General features: G+C 46.2%; 2 protein-coding genes across 3 annotated transcripts in view; one reads left to right on the plus strand and one right to left on the minus strand.

Moving 5' to 3' along the window:
• chlsn (cholesin) overlaps positions 1-20,200 on the plus strand; it is a 352,112-nt gene that overhangs the window by 216,159 nt on the left and 115,753 nt on the right. The gene's annotated exons all lie outside the window — the stretch shown is intronic.
• Positions 14,179-20,200, minus strand: part of gpr146 (G protein-coupled receptor 146) — a 92,669-nt gene continuing 86,647 nt past the window's right edge. For both annotated transcript variants that reach the window (XM_078240180.1, XM_078240179.1), the window contains exon 2: positions 14,179-16,217. In XM_078240180.1, coding sequence (XP_078096306.1) covers positions 15,175-16,176 — 1,002 coding nt within the window. In that variant the 5' untranslated portion in view covers positions 16,177-16,217 and the 3' untranslated portion in view covers positions 14,179-15,174. The remainder of the gene's footprint in view (positions 16,218-20,200) is intronic.

A 20,200-nucleotide genomic window follows, 5' to 3' on the forward strand; every position in this document is an offset into this window, starting at 1 on the left:
TTTGAAGGGACTCAACTATTCTATATCTATTTACATGACAGAGTAACTCAGAGATGTAACACAAGTACTCCTTCCTGATCTGGATTGGATATCCACGTACTATGAAAACGTTAGCATAGATCAGTTGGGCCAAATGGCCTGTTGCTTTAACTTGCATGTAATTCTCTGTGTTATTTCAATCTATCCAAAGTAAGACTGTGGGCAGATGAAACTCAATATAAAAGATTGAGCTACCTTATTTCAAATCAGCTGAATTGTGGCTTTGAACTCTTTTTAAAGGTATCAGTGCAAGCCACATCTTGAGAAATCATCCTTTCTCATGTGTCTTGTGTGAATGAGGAGCAGGTGTTTGTTGGGATTACATTTCAGGTGTCGTGAAATTAAACGTTAATCCCTTCTTTTGGTTTAAACTTGCAAGAGAGTCTGTTTTGTGTCTCATCTTTAAAGTTACAAGGGGTTAAAACCACAGGAACATAAAGACAGGGTAATTGATTTCCTTATGCTTGTTTGCCATTCAATTGGATCATGGTTGAACTGTGCCTTAATGCGTTTACCCACCTTTGTTCCGTATTGCTTAATACCCTTTGCTAACAGAATTCTTTCAATCTTCAAAAGCTGTCCTTCTAATTTCACCCTTTTAGCCCATGTTTGTTCTGGTGCATCAGCACTGCAATCCCTCCAAGGCCAATATATCCTTTATGAGAACTGTTTTCACTAATTTAATTGAATGCAGCTTGCCTTTGCAAAATGATATAAAATAATGACTTGATAATCCGCTTTTGTGATGTTGACTGAGGGATAAATATTGGCCAGGGCACCAGGGAGAACTCCCCTGCTTTTCCTCAATTTGGTGCCATGAAATCATTGACACCCAGCTCCCACAGCAAGCCTGCCCTTGATCTAATGTCTCATCCGTGTCACGAACAGAGAGGCGATGTGGGAATCATGTCTCCTTTTTCCCTATCTCTCGACGAACTGCAACAAGATGTATTTTTTTGTGAAGAATGTTTTAACTCCTTGTGACTTTCAAGATGAGACACAAAGCAGGCTCTCTTACAAGTTTAAATCAAAAGAAAGGATCGATGTTTATTTTGACAACACCCGAGATGTAATCCCAGCAAACACCCACTAGGCACCCAAGAAAGGATGATTTCCAAAGATGGGGCTTGCACTGATATCTTTAAAAGGCATTCAAAAACCACAATTGCATTGATTCTTTGGATTGTAATTAGAAGTGTTGCAGGCCTGAGAATTGTCTATCGGTTCACTGAAGATGATGGAGATTGGAGGTTTCTGCTGCTTATTACTCACAGCAGTAAGCTCCTGGCTTTGCCCCAGTAGAAGCTGTGGATGGGCTCCTGTAGCAACATTATATCTTGCCAGAGAAAAACAATTAGCCCCACTTCTGTGCCTATGATGGATTTTCTGGCAGAGTCCCCCCTTTTGCTGCATGAAATGGCTTCCCTCTGATCTTCCTATCCCACTCAGACTTTCCTGGGGCATTCCTATGGATTAATAAGGTATTTCCTATCATCAGCCAGTTTCTGTCATGAGATAACAGTGTCGTCATTTTCCATTGTCCATACAATGGGTTGAAGGTTCAGCAATTTGTCATACAATAGAGAAGCATGACAGCACCTTCTTGTGTTAAACTAGTTTCCGTCACATCCCTCTTTGTGGGATTTCACATTTGCAGACATGAGGTTTGAGGGGATTATTGTATCTCATTCTCTGTGAATATCCAGACAATAATAGCTGCTAATTCCACAAGTGATTTGTTGCATTTCAATGTTCCTTCGACGGAGGGCCCTCCAAGAGATCATTTACATTCCAATGACTTTCCAGAGCTGTGTCCGAACATTAGTTTGTCTCTGTCTGTCCAGAAACCACAAAATAAGTCACCTGAAAGCCCCCTCCCCCATCAAGTTAAGTCATTTAAATCCTTTAAAAATGTTTATCGCCTTTACACATTGACGTGCATAACTTCTGGCAGTGCAGCACTCCCTCAGTACTGCATTGGAGTCTCAGGCTACATTTTTATGCTCAAGTCTCTGGAGTGGGATTTGAAGTGGAGATGCCGGCGTTGGACTGGGGTAAACACAGTAAGAAGTTTAACAACACCAGGTTAAAGTCCAACAGGTTTATTTGGTAGCAAAAGCCACACAAGCTTTCGGAGCCTTAAGCCCCTTCTTGATATCTGCGTCAATGTGCGTGATCTTCTTGGAGATCCTCTCCACTTGGAGCCGGCAGTTTGTGGTGTCGATGGTAGTCAAGATGTGGAGATGCCGGCGTTGGACTGGGGTAAACACAGTAAGAAGTTTAACAAGGGGCTTAAGGCTCCGAAAGCTTGTGTGGCTTTTGCTACCAAATAAACCTGTTGGACTTTAACCTGGTGTTGTTAAACTTCTTAGTGGGATTTGAACCCATACCCTCCAGACTCTGAGCCTCGAGAGCTTCCAACTGACCAGACATGGCTTGTAACCATGATCCCAGGTGCTCCCTAACTTCTGCATTTGTAATAATTGCTCTACATACATGCAGTCTAGTTCCCGTCATTATTTCCTAAACCTCAAATCACCATGCCTGATCTCCACTACCTTGAAGTACGCAGACATGGACACACTACTTTGAGCCGATCTGGATCACAAAGGTGTTTTAAACAAGGCAATTTTCTGAACCCTTTGCAGAACCTCACCCAATAGACTAAAACAGGTTCCAGCAGGCTAGTAGAATAAAACTAAGTCCAGTATTCTAGCTGAGGCAGAGCCAAGGCCATTCACAAGGACAAAGTCGATTGCTTTTATCTTTAATTTTCTGAAGAACAACACAAGTCCTCAAACCTACTACCCCGCCATCAGTGTTGTGAATCTACTAAGGAACAGGCCACAGGTTACCCTGTCTGCTGCTAGACCCATTCACTCTGCAGGCCGCAGCAGGCACCCCGCACCCCCAAACAACCCTCCAAACCCACCATATCCCAACACCGTCAGAAGTTGCTGCACTGGCCCCGAGCCCTGCACTTTGTTCTTGTTAATGGCTCATCCGAAAGATTAGAAAGAATGATTAGGGAATCTTGTGGGAGGACCTAGGACCTTGACCTAGACCCCCGGATTCCCAATGCGTGCCATGCCTCCCCCATTCTTGTCAGTGTACGAAGCTCTGGGGTGGGTTAACACATTTATTAAATCTATTCTATTGAGCATAAAACCAGCAAAAGGTCAAGGCAGACAAATTGTATTTGCAAAACAGATGATTTAATGGAGGCTAGGGCGGTCAAGGCTGCCGTGTGCCTGTGCGGCAGACATCCACTGGCCTGTGTTATCTCACTGACTTCAAAGCTTAGAATTAACCACTCAATACAGTGTTTACTAAAATACCATCTGTGCACGCAGTGATTTTGTAACAAAGCCAAGCAGGATTTTGTGAACTCTGCTGAGTTGTTTTTCTGATTTAAGCTTGATATTCAGCTACCCTGAAGCCACATGCAAGTTCCTAATGGCCTCCAGGTTATTTATGGTATTGAGTAGGAATGATACAATGCTGCATTGGGAATCTGCCCAATTGGGAGGCATCGACAGATCAGAGCAGTGCAAGACTAGCAGAATAGCTTCACCTTGGTATTTCACCATAATTCTCCGATTGTTTGTGTTTGCACACTTGTCCTGCACTGTCGGTTTGCACACCTGCCGTGCTCTAACTGTGTGTTTGCACACTCACTGTGCTGTCACTATGTGTTGCACACTCGCTGTGCTGTCACTGTGTGTTTGCACACTCGGCGTGCTGTCACTGTGTGTTTGCACACTCGCTGTGCTGTCACGGTTTGTTTGCACACTCGCTGTGCTGTCACTGTGTGTTTGCGCACACGGCGTGCTGTCACTGTGTGTTTGCGCACACGGCATGCTGTCACTGTGTGTTTGCGCACTCGGCGTGCTGTCACTGTGTGTTTGCACACTCGGCGTGCTGTCACTGTGTGTTTGCACACTCGGCGTGCTGTCACTGTGTGTTTGCACACTCGGCGTGCTGTCACTGTGTGTTTGCACACTCGGCGTGCTGTCACTGTGTGTTTGCACACTCGGCGTGCTGTCACTGTGCGTTTGCACACTCGCTGTGCTGTCACTGTGTGTTTGCACACTCTGCGTGCTGTCACTGTGCGTTTGCACACTCGCTGTGCTGTCACTGTGTGTTTGCACACTCGGCGTGCTGTCACTGTATTTGCACACTCGGCGCGCTGTCACTGTGCGTTTGCACACTCGGCGTGCTGTCACTGTGCGTTTGCCCACTCGGCGTGCTGTCACTGTGCGTTTGCCCACTCGGCGTGCTGTCACTGTGCGTTTGCACACTCGCTGTGCTGTCACTGTGTGTTTGCACACTCGGCGTGCTGTCACTGTGCGTTTGCACACTCGCTGTGCTGTCACTGTGTGTTTGCACACTCGGCGTGCTGTCACTGTGCGTTTGCACACTCGCTGTGCTGTCACTGTGTGTTTGCACACTCGGCGTGCTGTCACTGTGCGTTTGCACACTCGGCGCGCTGTCACTGTGCGTTTGCCCACTCGGCGTGCTGTCACTGTGCGTTTGCACACTCGGCGTGCTGTCACTGTGCGTTTGCACACTCGGCGTGCTGTCACTGGGGGTTTGCGCACTTGGCACTGTCATTGCACACTCGCCGTGCCGTCACTGGGGGTTTGCACACTCGCCGTGCCGTCACTGGGGGTTTGCACACTTGCCATGCCGCCACTGGGGGTTTGCACACTCGCTGTGCTGTCACTGTGTGTTTGCACACTTGGTGCTGTCATTGCACACTCATCGTGCCGTCACTGGGGGTTTGTACACTCGATAACACAGCAGTCATGAAGTTGAAATGATTGTTTGACAGGGTGACCCTGTAGAGTTTATTAATTGGTTCGGTTTGTAGGGAGATGATTCCCTCTCTGTCACGGTGTGAGAATCTGTTCTCTCATGCTCTTGTATTCTGAGTCACTGGGAGCTCTGATGTCTTAAAGCCCAGGAATGAAGCTCAGATCCTCGTGATCCATTCACTTAGCAGAACACTTGATTTGAAAAGTAGAATAACTTCTAAAGCCCTCGAGAGTCGGGGTTTAGGAATGTGCCGTTCTCTTCCTTGTCCTTGTCTATGGAATGAGCAGTAAAACTTTTTTCTTTTGATTCTTTTGCCAATTTAGCATGTGAAGGAAAGACCAGCCTTGCCAGATTTATTGAAACAAAATTTCAACTGAGGTCTATTCAGATTTTGACTTTGATTTGTGTCCAATTTGTAAATACAATATGCCACAGCAGGCCACTCGGTCCAGCAGTCTCTGTGCTAACGTTTGTGCTCCAGTAAGAAGTCTCACAACACCAGGTTAACGTCCAACAGGTTATCGGTGGTAGCCATGATGTGAAGTTGCCGGCATTGGACTGGGGTGGGCACAGTAATAAGTCTCACAACACCAGGTTAAAATCCAACAGGTTGTTGGACTTTAACCGCAGATGTGCGTTGGACTGCCTACCCCAGTCCAACACTGGCATCTTCACATCACGTTTGTGCTCCACATGAGGGGCCTGCCTTTAGTTTGTCTTGTTAGCATATTCCTTCCTGTAATGGTTTCAGACTCTTGTTATGGTTTTGAACCTTCATTTTGTTTCCTCCTGTGGAAAGGGAGGTTGTGAACTGCAAAATCAGATTTGAAGTTTCATAACTCGAACGTGAAGCGTGCGTTTGGAGAGGCGGCTGGCCGGCACAGGATCTTTCAGCTGACTAGGAGATTATGATGTCCACTTCAATAGAAAATTAACCATGGTGACAGTGATGGGAATGGTTATTAATACTGACATTTTACAGCTTGCTAAGTATAGGTCTGTCGTTCTGTCGGTGGACAAATCCATCCTTTATATATGAACCTGGTGAACAGATTGCAGTGCAATTGTTTCCCTGGCAACTGTTACAAGGGCTCAGTATTGTATCAGTCAGACAATTGAGGCCATAGATGGGGAGACGGCACCAACTGAATTAAGGGATCAACTCCTTAATTTATTCGAATAACAGTTTTAAAAAGGAATTCCAGACTTAATTACAGAGAGGCCAACTTGTTGGATTTAGCTGGGGGGACAGCCTGCTTTTCTGCTAACCTGGACTTGAGGAGTCCTGATGTCTCGATGAGGTTGTACCACGCGACTCACACTGTCACTCACTTCACCATTGCGGCATGGTGGCACAGTGGTTAGCACTGCTGCCTCACAGTGCCAGGGATACTGGTTCAATACTGGCCTCAGGTGACTGTGCAGAGTCCACAGATTCTCCCTGTGTCTGTGTGGGTTTCCCCCGGGTGCTCTACTTTCCTCCCACAGTCTGAAAGACGTGTTGGTTAGGTGCATTGGCCATGCTAAATTCTCCCTCAGCGTACCCGAACAGGCGCCGGAGTGTGGTGACTAGGGGATTTTCACAGTGACTTCATTGCAGTGTGATGCGCAATATAACTCACGAGGCTAGAGATGCTCGAGGAAATAAAGGCTTTTATTGACTACTACAATAGAGCTACCATATATAATACACGGTCCCAGACTGAAGGGTCCCAGACAGAGCAGTGACCTTTATACCTCTCCCAGGAGGTGGAGCCCGACTGGTATGTACCATAATAACTATATTACAGGTAGAACAGCCCAACCCTAACCCCAACAGTAACATGTAGAACAGCCCAACCCTAACCCCAACAGTAACATATATACAGACTCATAGTACTGGCCAGACCCTGGCTCAGTACTACCTGGTGGGAACCAACGATGGTTCACCACACAGTGTTAATGTAAGCCTACTGGTAACTCATAAATAATTTTTTTAAATGACCCTCGTGCCTTCTGCACCTTAAGCTAGTATTCCCACCTTATTTCCTTCTCTCCCCTCCTTTTAAGACACTCTTTTAAACCCTCCTCCTCTATAGCAAAAGCTACGACTGTTTCTGGATTTTGAAGGTGCCCCCACCCTCTGCGGGGGCTGAGGAGAGGGGAGTTTCAGGAACAGTGTCATTGTGATTTTCATGGGAGTGACCTCTTGATTAGCCTGGTGACAGAGTGGCTCTCAAAGATGGAAGACCAATCAAAAGTAGGGGTGGCACGGTGGTACAGTGGTAAGCACTGTTGCCTCACAGCGCCAGGGACCTGGGTTCAATTCTGGCCTTGGGTGACTGTCAGTGTGGAGATTGCACATTCTCCCCGTGTCTGTGTGGGTTTCCTCCCACAGTCCAAAGATGTGCGGGTTATGTGGTTTGGCCATGGTAAGTTACCCCTTAGTGTCCAAGGATGTGCAGGTTAGGGGGGGATTGGCCATGGTATATAAGTGGGTTACGGGCATGGGAGGGGGGCCAGGGTAAGATGCTCTGTTGGAGAGTAGGTGTAGACTCGATGTGCCGAATACCTCCTTCTGCACTTTCTACTCTCTCCAATCTCTACTCTCTCCAGCCTTTTAAAATCATAAATTTAAAAAAAGCTTTTGAAGCCAGACCCCCGCTCTGCAGGACGGGAGGGAGGAGAGTGACCTCTGGCTGCTCCTGCACCTCAGCGAGTGCCTCTAGGGCTGACTGAAACACTGGCCCCCTGGCCTAATTCTGTTGGGACGTCATCTCCGGGGACCTAAACCGGCCCCTGCCATATGCAGAAACCAGACTGGAAAAGCCTCCTTTAATTGGTCCCGTGGCCTTTACTGTGTCCGATTGTTGCAATCGGGTAGCCCTGCTGGCCCCCAAACTCCCCTCCACGAACATGGCCTGGAGGCAGGATGGAGTTGGCAAACCAGTCCAGCTGACACAGCTGTTTTTAGCTTCCAGCTGCCTTCCATTTTGGCCCTAGTTGGAGCCCAAACTCTAGCCCTTTCCATCTCCCCCTGTGAGCTTGGTGTCAGTGTTATATCAGTGAAGTGCCTTGGTACACTTTCTGATGTTATAGGCGCTAGATTAATGCAGTTTGTTGTTGTGACACCTGGCCTCGGAACCAGAGCCTCCTCGCTGACCCGTGTCTTATCAAATCCACCTTCGCCCCCACATGTTAACATAAGAAATAACCTGCTCAAGCAAATTTGCAGAATAAAAATCAGTACACACTGGTGTTGGGAAAGGCATTCCACTGATGCCATGTCATTGACAGAACAATCGTTACCTCCAGAACTGTGCTACATGACTTTACTAAAAGAGATCCACAGGACAGGGCCTGCACTGACTCTGTTGTGATGTTCTTTGGTAGTTTTGGAGATTGCAGTTATAGCAATAATTAGACCTCAGCCACTCAGCTGTATATTGTGCACAGTTCTGGGTGTCGCACTATAGGATGGATGTGAACACATTGGAGAGAGTGCGGAAGAGGTTTATAAGAATGCTTCCAGGGATGAGAAACTTCAGTTATGAGGCTAGATTGGCCTTGTTGAGACTGTTCAAAAAAACAGGATCATTACAGGATGTCAGGAGAGACGTGGTGGTTCTGTCACTGCACTTGTAAACCAAGGGTAAAAATTGCCCCAGGGAAATGCTCTGGGGACCGGGGTTCAAATCCCACCATGGTGGAGGGTGGAACTTGAATTCAATTACCATCTGGAATTAAAAGTCAAATGATGAAACTATTGTCGGTTGTCATATCAATGTCCATCACCAAGAATGGCTCGGAAGAACCACCACAGACTGAGCTAGCTGAGACCTAAAGGACATGGTTGCTAGGTGATGCGCGATTAATCCACTCGGGAGGCTCGATCGTACCCGGGAATAAAGGCTTTTATTAGCAACAAGAATAGAGCATACTGCTTAACAATACAATCCCAGACTGAGGGGTCACTAGGAAGTGCAGTGACCTTTATACTCCTATAGGAAGGCGGAGCCAAACGGAGTGTACCACAGAACAATACCAACAGGTGGAATACCCCAACCCTAACCCCAACAGTAACAAGAGTAACATATGTACAAGTACCCATAGTGGTAACCATCTATGGTTCAGTACCCATAGTGGTAACCATCTATGGTTCAGTACCCATAGTGATAACCATCTATGGTTCACCACACTAGGCTCGCTCTGTTGCAGGTGGTGAGGGAACCAACAAGAGGGACAAACGTACTTGACCTCATTCTCACCAACCTGCCTGCCGCAAATGTGTCTGTCCATAAGAGTATCAATAGTACCAGTAGGAGTGACCACCGCACAGTCTTTGTGGAGACAAAGTCCTGTCTTCACAATGAGCATATCCTCCACTGTATTGTGTGGCATTACCACCGTGCTAAATGGGATAGATTTTGAACAGATCCAGCAAAACTGGGCATCCATGAGGCACTGTGGGCCATCAGCAGCAGCAGAATTGTACTCGACCACAATCTGTAACCTCATGGCCCAGCATATCCCCCTCTCTACCATTACCACCAAACCAGGGGATTAACCCTGGTTCAATGAAGAGTGCAGGAGCGCATGCCAGGAGCAACATCAGGCACACCTAAAAATGAGGTTTCAGCTTGATGAAGCTACACAACACAGGACTACTTGTGTGCCAAACAGCATAAGCAGCAAGTGATAGACAGAACTAGGCTCTGCAGTCCTGCCACATCCAGTTATGAACGGTGGTGGACAATTAAACAACTCACTGGGGGACGAGGCTCCAGAAACATCCCCATCCTCAATGATGGGGGAGTCTAGCACATCAATACAAAAGATAAGGCTGAATTGTTTGCAATAATCCTAAGCCAGAAGTACCGAGTGGATGATCCATCTCGGCCTCCTCTGGAGGACCCCATCATCACCGGTGTCAGTCTTCAGCCAATTCAATTCACTCCACATGATAAGAAATGGCTGAAGGCACTAGACACTGCAAAGGTTATGTGCTCTAACAATATTCCGCTAATAGTACTGAAGGCGTGTGCTCTAGAACCTGCTGCATCAATAGCCAAGCTGTTCCCAGTACAGCTACAACACTGGCGTCTACCCAGCAACGTGGAAAATTGCCTAGGTATGTCCTGTACACACAAAGCAGGACAAATCGAATACGAGTCATCAGTCTATCCTTGGGGTCCTCAACAGTGCTAGCAAGTGACACTTCCTTCACAGCCTGCCCACTGACTCTATAAGTTTGAGTTCTGCCAGGGTCACTCAGCTCCTGACCTTATTACAGCCTTGGTTTAAGCATGGACAAAAGAGCTGAATGCCAGAGGTAAGGTGAGAGTGACTGGGCAACAAGGCACTATTTGACCAAATGTGGCATCAAAGAGCCCTAGCAAAACTGAAGTCATCCTGGGGCATGCCATTGAACAGAAACTGAACTGGACTAGCCATATAAATACTGTGGCTATAAGAGCATGTCAGAGTCTGAGATTGGGGGGCGAGTAACTCAATTCCTGGCTCCCCAAAGCCTATCCACAGTTTACAAGGCAAAAGTCAGCAAAAGTTCAAGAAGGCAGCTCACCACCGCCTTCTCGAGGACAATGCGGTTGACAATAAATGTTGGCCCAGCCAGTGACACCCACATCTTATGAATGAATAAAAGAAAATGTGGACCCCATTATAGTGGGGTCTCACTATCACTGCTCCTTGTAGATCAAGCAGTCACTTGATGACTTAAAAGGGGTCGTGTGTCAGAGCGCAGGCGTTCTCCCCGGGAAAGTGGGCAGAGTACAAGCATGAAGTAGCTGCACAGCTAGTGAATAAACTTTTGTTTGCTACAAGTTGTCGTTGTGGGTGTTTGGGCACCCAACACTTCTCCACTCCTAAAATTCTCGGGCTGGAGGGAGAAAAAAGAAAATCAGCACAGACTCCCAACGGCAGGAATTGTGACTGAAATGCAAACGTGTAAATGGAAGGCAGGGATGCAATCAACCTGGGCTATGAATGGACTGCTGTCTTGAAAAGTGGATGCTTGGAGGATGAATTGGGAGGATGTGTGAGAGCTCAGGTCTTGGTGAAATGGGTAGAAAATGTGACCTCACAGACTGGCTGCCAGAAAACAACTTTGTGCCCTGCTTCCCATTAACTGTTCCCACTTCTGAAGCCAGGACATCAGCCTGAAACAGAAACTCCTGTTTCTCTCTCCACAGATGCTGCCAGACCTGCTGAGATTATCCAGCATTTTCTGTTTTTGTTTCAGATTCCAGCATCCGCAGTAATTTGCTTTTTGTATTTGTGGAAAATACAATCGATTAGCAGTTCCACCTTCGCTGCTGTGATCCCTCGATCCACTAAGTTGCAGAACTCCATTAGAACCACAGAATCCCTACAGTCCCCATCAAGCCTGCAGCGACAACAATCCCACCCTGTGCCTGTAACCCCACATCTTTACCCTGCCACTTTCCCCTCTGACACTAGGGTCAATTTAGCATGGGAAGTCAACCTAAGCCGCACATCTTTGGTACTGTGGGAGGAAATCGGAGCACCCGGAGGAAACCCACGCAGACATGGGGAGAACATGCAGACTCCGCACAAACAGTGACCCAAGCCGGGAATCGAACCCGGGTACCTGGCGCTGTGAAGCAGCAGTGCTAACTACTGTGCCACCATGCCGCTACTGTGAATTTAATTCCAGTGAAAAGTTTCAGAGCAATCTCTCAAACATAAAACTTGTGGGTAATTTCAGAGCAACAAGTGTTTGTATCATTTTTAAATTAATGTTTCATTGCCATAAAACCATAGCTATGCAGTTTGGAGAATGAAAATTGAAATCTTTGATTAATAGTCCGAGCGCAGTACAGAGCTGGCTACTCTTGTGGTGACAGCCTGAAATCTAACTCACAATGTGCCAGTGGCATTTATCTCAAACATCATAGGCCAAGGTTACAGGATTGTAACAACTATGAGTAATGTTGTCTTCATTTGCACTTGTCTGAGCTTGAAATTTAATCAATAGTTCATGTACTGTCAGGATAGATAATTTAGCAATTCTGGTTGACAGTGCTGTCACTGGGATGTCAGTGAAGTTTCACAGCACATATGAAATGTTTATACCTCGTGCTCACTTGGACAGTGAAGACCATACACATAGTGCCCTTTCCAACAAGGATTGTATTGGAGAGAGCATTTTGGGGCAGCACCGTGGTTAGCACTGCTGCCTCACAATGCCATGGACCCGGGTTCGATTCCTGGCTTATGTCACTGTCTATATGGAGTTTGCATGTTCTCCCCATGTCTGCTCTGGTTTTTCCCACTGTCCAAAGATGTGTGGGTTAGATGGATTGGATTGGCCATGCTAAGTTGCCCCTTAGTGTCAGGGGGACCAGCAGGGAAAACACATGGGGTTAAGTTTTAATGTTTATTAGTGTCCCAAGTAGGCTTGCATTAATACTGCAATGAAGTTACTGTGAAAATCCCCTAGTTGCCACATTCCAGCGCCTGTTAGGGTACACGGAGGGAGAATTTAGCATGGCCAATGCACCTAACTAGCACATCTTTTGGACTGGGGGAGGAAACTGGAGCACCTGGAGGAAACCTATGTAGATACGGAGAGAACATGCAGACTCCGCACAGACAGTGAACCAAACCGGGAATCGAACCCGGGTCCCTGACGCAGTGTGGCAGTAGTGCTAACCACTGTGATGCCCGGATAGGGCCTGGGTGGGAATGTTGTTGGTGCAGGCTTGATGGGTCGAGTAGCTTTCTTCTGCATTGTAGGGATTCTATGATTCTATGATTTTGAGCAGTTTGACATGGGGGGCTGGTGGGGGAGTAAGTAGTGGCACTGGGTCTGCCTCTGTTGGCCAGCTCAGGCAATTGAACCCGTGAGAAAGTCTCATAAGAAGCCTATAGCATGCCTTTAAGCCATATTGGTGTACATTTCTCTGCTCCTCCTGATAGAATATTGTACAAATACATTGACAACACTGCAATTGCAGTGATGATACTAACTGAAGCTTGCAAGAACACTTGTCATTTGCTTTTGCGGTGAACCCTTTCATTGACTTCTGTGTGAGTGACGTGGAGCTGGTTTTAGTCATTGCAAGAAGTTTAACAACACCAGGTTATTGCAGCAGAGTACTGTCGACAGGCTTGAGAACGGGTGGGAGGTTGACTCCACCATCAACCGTGGGACTGGGAGCTTCATTTTACAGGCAGAAGCCAGCTAATTGGTTGTTGTCAGCCACCCAGCTCCAAAAGCTGCTTGCCAATTGGAGGATTGGCAGCTCAGCAGCGCCATCAAGAGTGGTGGCCACTGTTGGGATTGCACTTGGGAGAGTAGGACATTTCGGAAGGATACTGCTCTCCCAACCAGGGAAGCGGGGACTTTGGGGGATGGGCACCAGGGCAGCTCCCAGCGAGGAAGAGTGGGGCAAGTTGGTGAGGGCAGGCCATGGGGAAAACCAGGGGAGGGGGTGTCCTCCATGGGCCAAAGAGTACCTGAATAGGATGGCCCTGTCTGGAGACCACCAGGTGACTACCAGATAAACCTGGGTAGCCTGCCCACTTGGTGGAGGGCCCCCACTAGCAGTGGTGGGAGGAAACCCCAAATTGGACAAAGTGATAACAAAATGCTCACATCCCATGAAAGAATTTTTAAAAATTAGCTTCTGGACAGATGGGCTATCTGTCACCTTCCCTGTTGCTCGCAAGATGGCGTGGTGACAGGTAAGTAACTCCCTTCCAATCCCATCCCCATGCCATTTTATGTCTGCAAAGGGCTGATAGAATCCAGCCCACGAAGCTAATACTAATGTTGATAAAAATGGTGAAATTCATGACTTCAATGGGCTAGAGAATGAAGCATTTTCCATTTCATCCCCCCCCCCCCCCCGCCCCCCCCCCCCCCCCCATCACCAATGGGCATTCTGCTCTGGTTGGGTGTAGCAGTGGTAGGTTCATGGTGGCCCTATTAGACCAGTGTGAAGTTTCTAATCCCCCTCTGTACCAGCCGTCCCTGTGTGTGAGACAGCTAGTGAATCTAAATAATGGACAATGCTTTATTCATATTGATTGAGAACTAGATTAAGGTGGTTTCAAACTTATCTTCCTAGGACTGCACTTTCTTTCTATTGCTAGTGGTATCAATCCCAGGCCTGGACGATGCTACAACTCATTGCTCCAGTCAATCACTTGCATTTTTAATGAAAATTCTAATTGCATTCACTTGCATTTTTAATGAAAATTCTAATTGCATTCTGCAATTTTTAAAAAAAATGTTGTATCTGAATTATGTCGGGTTGTAGTGTCAGGTGAAACAATCTTTGGACAAACCAGTTTGCTGTAAGCTTTCGGATATAACTCTTTTATTTACAAAGCAATGACAATAAATAGCATTGAACTATTTTGTACTGTTGTGTTTGATCTAGGAACTGTGGAGATAGCTATATATCTACAAAACCAAGATTACCATTCACACATTAGCTAATGATGACACCACACTGTGATCAGACGGAATGGCAGCAGTGAGAAATGGTACATTTGTCCATGTGTGAAGCCTTTTGGGATATTGTCAGCTTTGAGGTGTCTGAAGAGGCTCAGTTGTGGAGATGTGCGTTGTAACTTGCCTCCCAAAAATTGACCGATCCCGTTTACATCACGGTGGCTGAAGGTTTCCCAACAGTTTACTGAGAGTAATCCACAGGCCTTGGAACAAGTCTCGTGCTGAGTGACATTTACACTTTGACGGGACTCTCAGCAAAGATTTCCTTCCAGGCGCAAAAAGAAATCGTTCAGTTGGTCAGCTTCAGTTGAGTAACACTCAGGATGGCGGCTAGAGTTCACAGGCCACCACGATCGGAGCAGCCTATCACAAATGGAAACATTCTTGGCTCTTGTGACCACCATCAGCCATTCCTGTTACTTTGGGATATGCAAAGAGCGGACCTTTGGATTCAAGGCCTGACGCTCCGGTGGTCGTTTTTGTTTTGTTACTCGGCCAAGCAGAATGCTTTGGCTGGGTCTGATGCAGGCAAGCCTGATGATTTGGTTCCACCGTTTCTAGAGCTTGCACGTTCCACTGGCTGCTGACATGGCTTCGGATGCTATGAAATGTTAAGAACATTTAGGAATATATTCCATTGCTGGACTGAGTAGTGAGATTAGGGAATTGGTTAATAAAGGCCAGTGCAATGTTGTACCATGAAATGGTTTCGGATCTCTACTGCCTACAGGGCTCCCATTAGAATGGAATTGGACCCCCTTCTGCAATAGCTAATGTCAATATTTTTGTTGTTCCACCTTGATTTGTGAAGACGTACACCTTTTGAAGGAGCCTTAACTCAAAAAGACTTGCTGCTGAACCTCTGAGTGCTGGTGAGCACATCCTTCAGTCCGACAATCCAGTTTTCTGACGAGCTGTCTCAGTTTGTTGGTGAAGTTCTTGTGCATGTAAGTGTAGAGCAGTGGTATGACAAAACTGCAGGAATAAGCCAGCAGCTTCGATAAGCCCTTAACAAAATAGTAAATGTGATACTGCGTTATCAAGTCTGATCCCTTCGGGTTAAATGTGATGTGAACTAACAGTGTCATGTAATAAGGGGTCCACAATATAAACTGTGTACAGACTGTAGCCACCAGCAGCTTGTGCGTAGAAGGATCTAGCCTGGCAGAATCTTGATCGAGAGGGGTGGACTGGTTCCGTATTCGGAGAATCAGGATTAAGGCATAGAGCACTGCAATAGCGGGCACAAAGAAGCCAATAAAAACCATGATGGTGTCTGCCACCTCTTTATTCTGTATCTTTGAGCACTCGATTATCTTGGGGACATGGCTGCACACGTAGAGTAGAAGAGATGAGAAGCTGGTAAGCACGGCCCCTCCCCAGATGAACCCACAGACGTGCTTGGTGTTGTAGACACTGGACATGTAAGTTCTTGGCAAAGCTTGCTCGATGTAGTAGTCCAAGCTGAGCAAAGTGGTCGAGTACATGATCACCAGAGCGGAGATGTTAAACAGTATGAGCAAGGTGATGTAGACCTCTCTGTTGAAGTTCCACACGGCCCACTGCGGATTGTCGGGGCCCAGCAGCTGTACCAGGGCCACAAGGCTGAGGATGAGGCCCGCGATTGCGATGTTGACAAAGTAAACGTCGGGCATGGTCATTGCTGGCTTGTTGTACAGGTTGACCAGGATGAGCAGGGAGTTGTAGCAGATACTGAAAGGGAAGCAGATGATGAGGTAAATGATGGAGAGGATGGAAAAGACCAGTCCCAGGTCGTAGCAGAACTGCTGGTCCACACCGTTCACTGTTCCATTAGAACCTCCACAACTCCACATACTGACTTCACTCGGCCTCCTTCAGCAGATTGCTAGCTTGGCTGTGGAAACAAAACATAATTACAGTTAGAAATGCAATCTATCTTTTGGGGCGAGGGGAGCTTTGTAAAATAATAAGAATCCTAAGTTTTAGTTAGATGCATCAATTCTAAGTGGACAAAGTCATGGTGGTGGATTGGTTCTATTATATGGATCTCGGAGCGATAAAAGTTGGATAAATCTTATGATTTCCCTCAGTGAGTTACAAGTGGGAATTTCACAGTAACTTCATTGCAGTGTTAATGTAAGCCTACTTGTGGCAGTAATAATAAAAAAAATAGTCATAGAATCCCTATCGTGTAGAAAGAGGCCATTCGGCCCATTGAGCCTGCACTGACAACAACCCCACCCAGGCCCTTTCCAGGTGTTTACCCTGCTAATCCTCCTGACCCTAAGGGGCAATTTAGCATGGCCAATCAACCTAACCCGCACATCTTTGGACTATGGGAGGAAACTGGAGCACCCAGTGCAAAGCCACACAGACATAGGGAGAATGTGCAAACTCCATACAGACAGTCAGCCGAGGCCGGAGTTGAACCTGGGTTCCTGGCGCTGTGAGGAAGCCGTGCTAACCACTGTGCTCAGTCACATGAACAGGTACTAGGTGAAGGTGTACACCAAAGAACACTGGGTATGTCAAAAGTCCACTAAGGCACTGAGGATCGTCTAACATATATCATGAAGAATGTAACCATAGTCCCCTCCCCACTAATCATTTGTGCTTTGCAGAAGTCTTGTAAAGCAAGTAGCCATTTGACATTATCAAATATACTGTAAATGTGGCTACTTTTCACCTTTTTAAAAAAAACATTCAGAAACATACAGTTCATTTCCTGTATCTATTATTTGACAATGAACAGAAGACGGAAATGAGTCACCTTTTCTTATCATGTTCTTTGCTCGCGTTTGTTCACATTCTCTATTTGAATACGCGGGAGCATTCAGGTTCCCACTTCCACCCCCATCATATTCTACCCTTTCTGGAAATAGCTGTATTTGGATCAATGGTTCCCCAAACTCTTCACTGGGATTTTCCTCACCTTATACCTGGATCTGATGAATTGATAGAGATTGATTGCTACCATTAATAAACAGCTCCATTATTGCACTGCATTATGCACCGACAAGGATGGGGGACAAGATGGAAATTGTCTTTTCGTGTCTTGCAGTTCCTCGGTGATAAATAGAAATATATTTCTCGACTGTGAAAATATGGCATGGCTGTAAATTGCGTGCTCACTGGTTAACATGTAAATTGCTTTCCTGTCATTTTGTGTGATTCTATTTGTGATTTCTTACACGAATGTATCTCTTCATTTAACAATTCCTATAATTGGAATAGCCACTGGGTGATCCAAGAATGTTTGTATGTTTCGGACACATACTCTCATTCACTCGCCAATTTCCCAAGGACTTGTACAACAAGTTTTGAATACAAATGAGTTACAATGTCCTCCTCTCCTGCTTATTTTTAAATTTTGTCTCACTTTTTCTTTCTGTCTCTTTTTTCTCTCTTAGCTACTTTCTTTTCTGCCTTTATTCTGACTCCTGCTCTCTTTCTTTCTCTGTCATTCTCTCAGCTTCTTTCACTATTCTTTCCTGTAATTGTCCAGGTAGATGAGCTATTGGGATGTTGCCAGCTGCAGCATGCACATTGCTGCTCCGTTACTGAATTGACATTCCAGGAGGTTGCAACGGAAATGTTCAGAGATATCAACTATGAGCGTGGCAGTCCCATTCGCCATCAAAACTGTCATTGCAACAATTTCTGACCCATCATATTTTGACCTGTGTGTGTCAGAATAGTAAAGATAAAACCAACAAAACATATTACTCACATGCCAACTCTTACAGGGCATCTCATTATGGCATAGCCATAGAATCTCTTCAGTGCAGAAGGAGGCCATTCAGCCCATCGGGTCTGCACCAACTCTCTGACAGAGCATCCCACCCAGGCCATATCCTGTAACCCCACATATTCCCCCGGCTCATCCCCCTAACCTATACATCTTGGCACACTAAGGGACAATTTAGCATGGCCCATCAACCTAACCCACACATCTTTGAATTGTGGGTGGAAATCGGAGCACTCTGAGGAAACCCACACAGACATGGTGAGAACATGCAAACTCCACCCAAGACCAGAATCAAACCTGGGTCCCTGGTGCTGTGGGGCAACATTGCTAACCACTGTGCCACTGTGCTGCCCTGAAGCAGTCCTCTCCATAATTTGATGCCTAATTAGCTGAAGCATAAACTGATGCTAAGATGTATTGACTGACATGTAGTATTGAAAATGTTTTTATGTACTACCACAGTCCAGTACGATTGTCATTAGTTTGAGAGGGACCCCTGACTCGGTCTTTTATCTATTCCTCCAATGCTGTGTCCTCTCTGATTGTTGAACAGGTCAACAGTGTGTGCTAAGCTATTACTATAGCAGAAACAAAGCTTCCCTCTCCTTTCCCCCATCAATACTCTGCAATTCAGAGGGCAGCTCACAGATTTCTGGCTCCAAGGTTGCACTGCTGCCTCTCGAGTCAGAAGGTTGTGGGTTCATGTCCCATTGCGGGGATCTAAGAACAGAATCTAGATTGACACTCAGTTTAAATTTTCATCTGAAAGACACTGAGGCCCTGTCTGCCCTCCGAGATGGATGTAAAAGATCGCATGGCACTATTAGAAGAAGAACAGGTGAGTTCTCCCTGGTGTCCAAGTCACCAGTGTCACTGAAACAGATTGTCTGGTCAATATCACATTGCTGTTTGTGGGAGCTTGCTGTGTGCAAATTAGTGACTGCAAATTCTGAATCACAACAATGGCCAGATTTCAGGAAGCACTGACAGCACGTTGGGATGTCGTGAGGTTGTGAAAGCTGCTATATAAATGTGTATCTTTCACTAGAATGTGTGGGGGAATAACCTACTGTATCCTCCCTTTCTGCAGGAAAAACCTTTTTATTTGTCAACAGCCCCCCCCCCCCCACTCACCCAGGAATGTGGAGAATCTGCATCTTAATTTTAAAGGGTCAGGCAGAATAACTTTAGTTCGGATTAATTGCGTTGGTAGGAATTTTTTTTTATTCATTCGTGGGACATGGGCGTCGCTGGCTGGCCAACATTTATTGCCCATCCCTTGTTGACCTTGGAGGGCAGTTGAGAGTCAACCACATTGCTGTGGCTCTGGAGTCACATGTAGGCCAGACCCGGTGAGGACACCAGATTTCCTTCCCTAAAGGACATTAGTGAACCCAGATGGGTTTTTCTGACAATCGACAATGGTTTCATGGTCATCAGCAGATCCTTAATTCCAGATTTTTAAAATTTATTTAAATTCCACCACCTGCCATGGTGGGATTCGAACCCAGGTCCCCAGAACATTAGCGGAGTTTCTGGATTAATAGTCTAGCAATAATACCACTAGAGCATCACCTCCCCTTTTACAGTGAGGTGAATGGGTTTGCCTCAGTCCATTCTCATGGTAGCCCTCAATGCTACAACACACAGACTCTTATCCCACTCCCACAGACTCTGCCAAACTAGCAGACCAACAATCTGATGACCTTAACATTTCATAAAGCCAACCCGAAATGCAGAAGCTGGTAGCCTGGAAGAGGACCGCGTGTCTTTTAATCTTTTGCTACAAAATAATTTTCAGGCGCTCCTACAAGCAGATTTCACTATCTCCTGCTTGCAACAAAATAGTCCACATGGATCCCATACGAACGGGCCAGAATTAAATCAGAAATTGGGAACGTTTCATTTGTGCCGTCAGAAGTTAAATTTGCGCAGTGGGTCACATTCCGTCACATGGTCCTTGTGTAACAATGTGAGTGAATTTACCAACCTCTTCAGTCGCATAAATTAACCCATAAACAACAACAACTTTTATTTGTATAGTGCCTTTACCATAGCACAGTATGCCAAAGTGCTCCGCATGTGCCTTGTCAGGAAAACAAAATGACACCAAATCACACGAGGAGATA

Source organism: Mustelus asterias, chromosome 23 (genome assembly GCF_964213995.1).
Source record: "Mustelus asterias chromosome 23, sMusAst1.hap1.1, whole genome shotgun sequence".
NCBI lineage: Eukaryota > Metazoa > Chordata > Chondrichthyes > Carcharhiniformes > Triakidae > Mustelus > Mustelus asterias.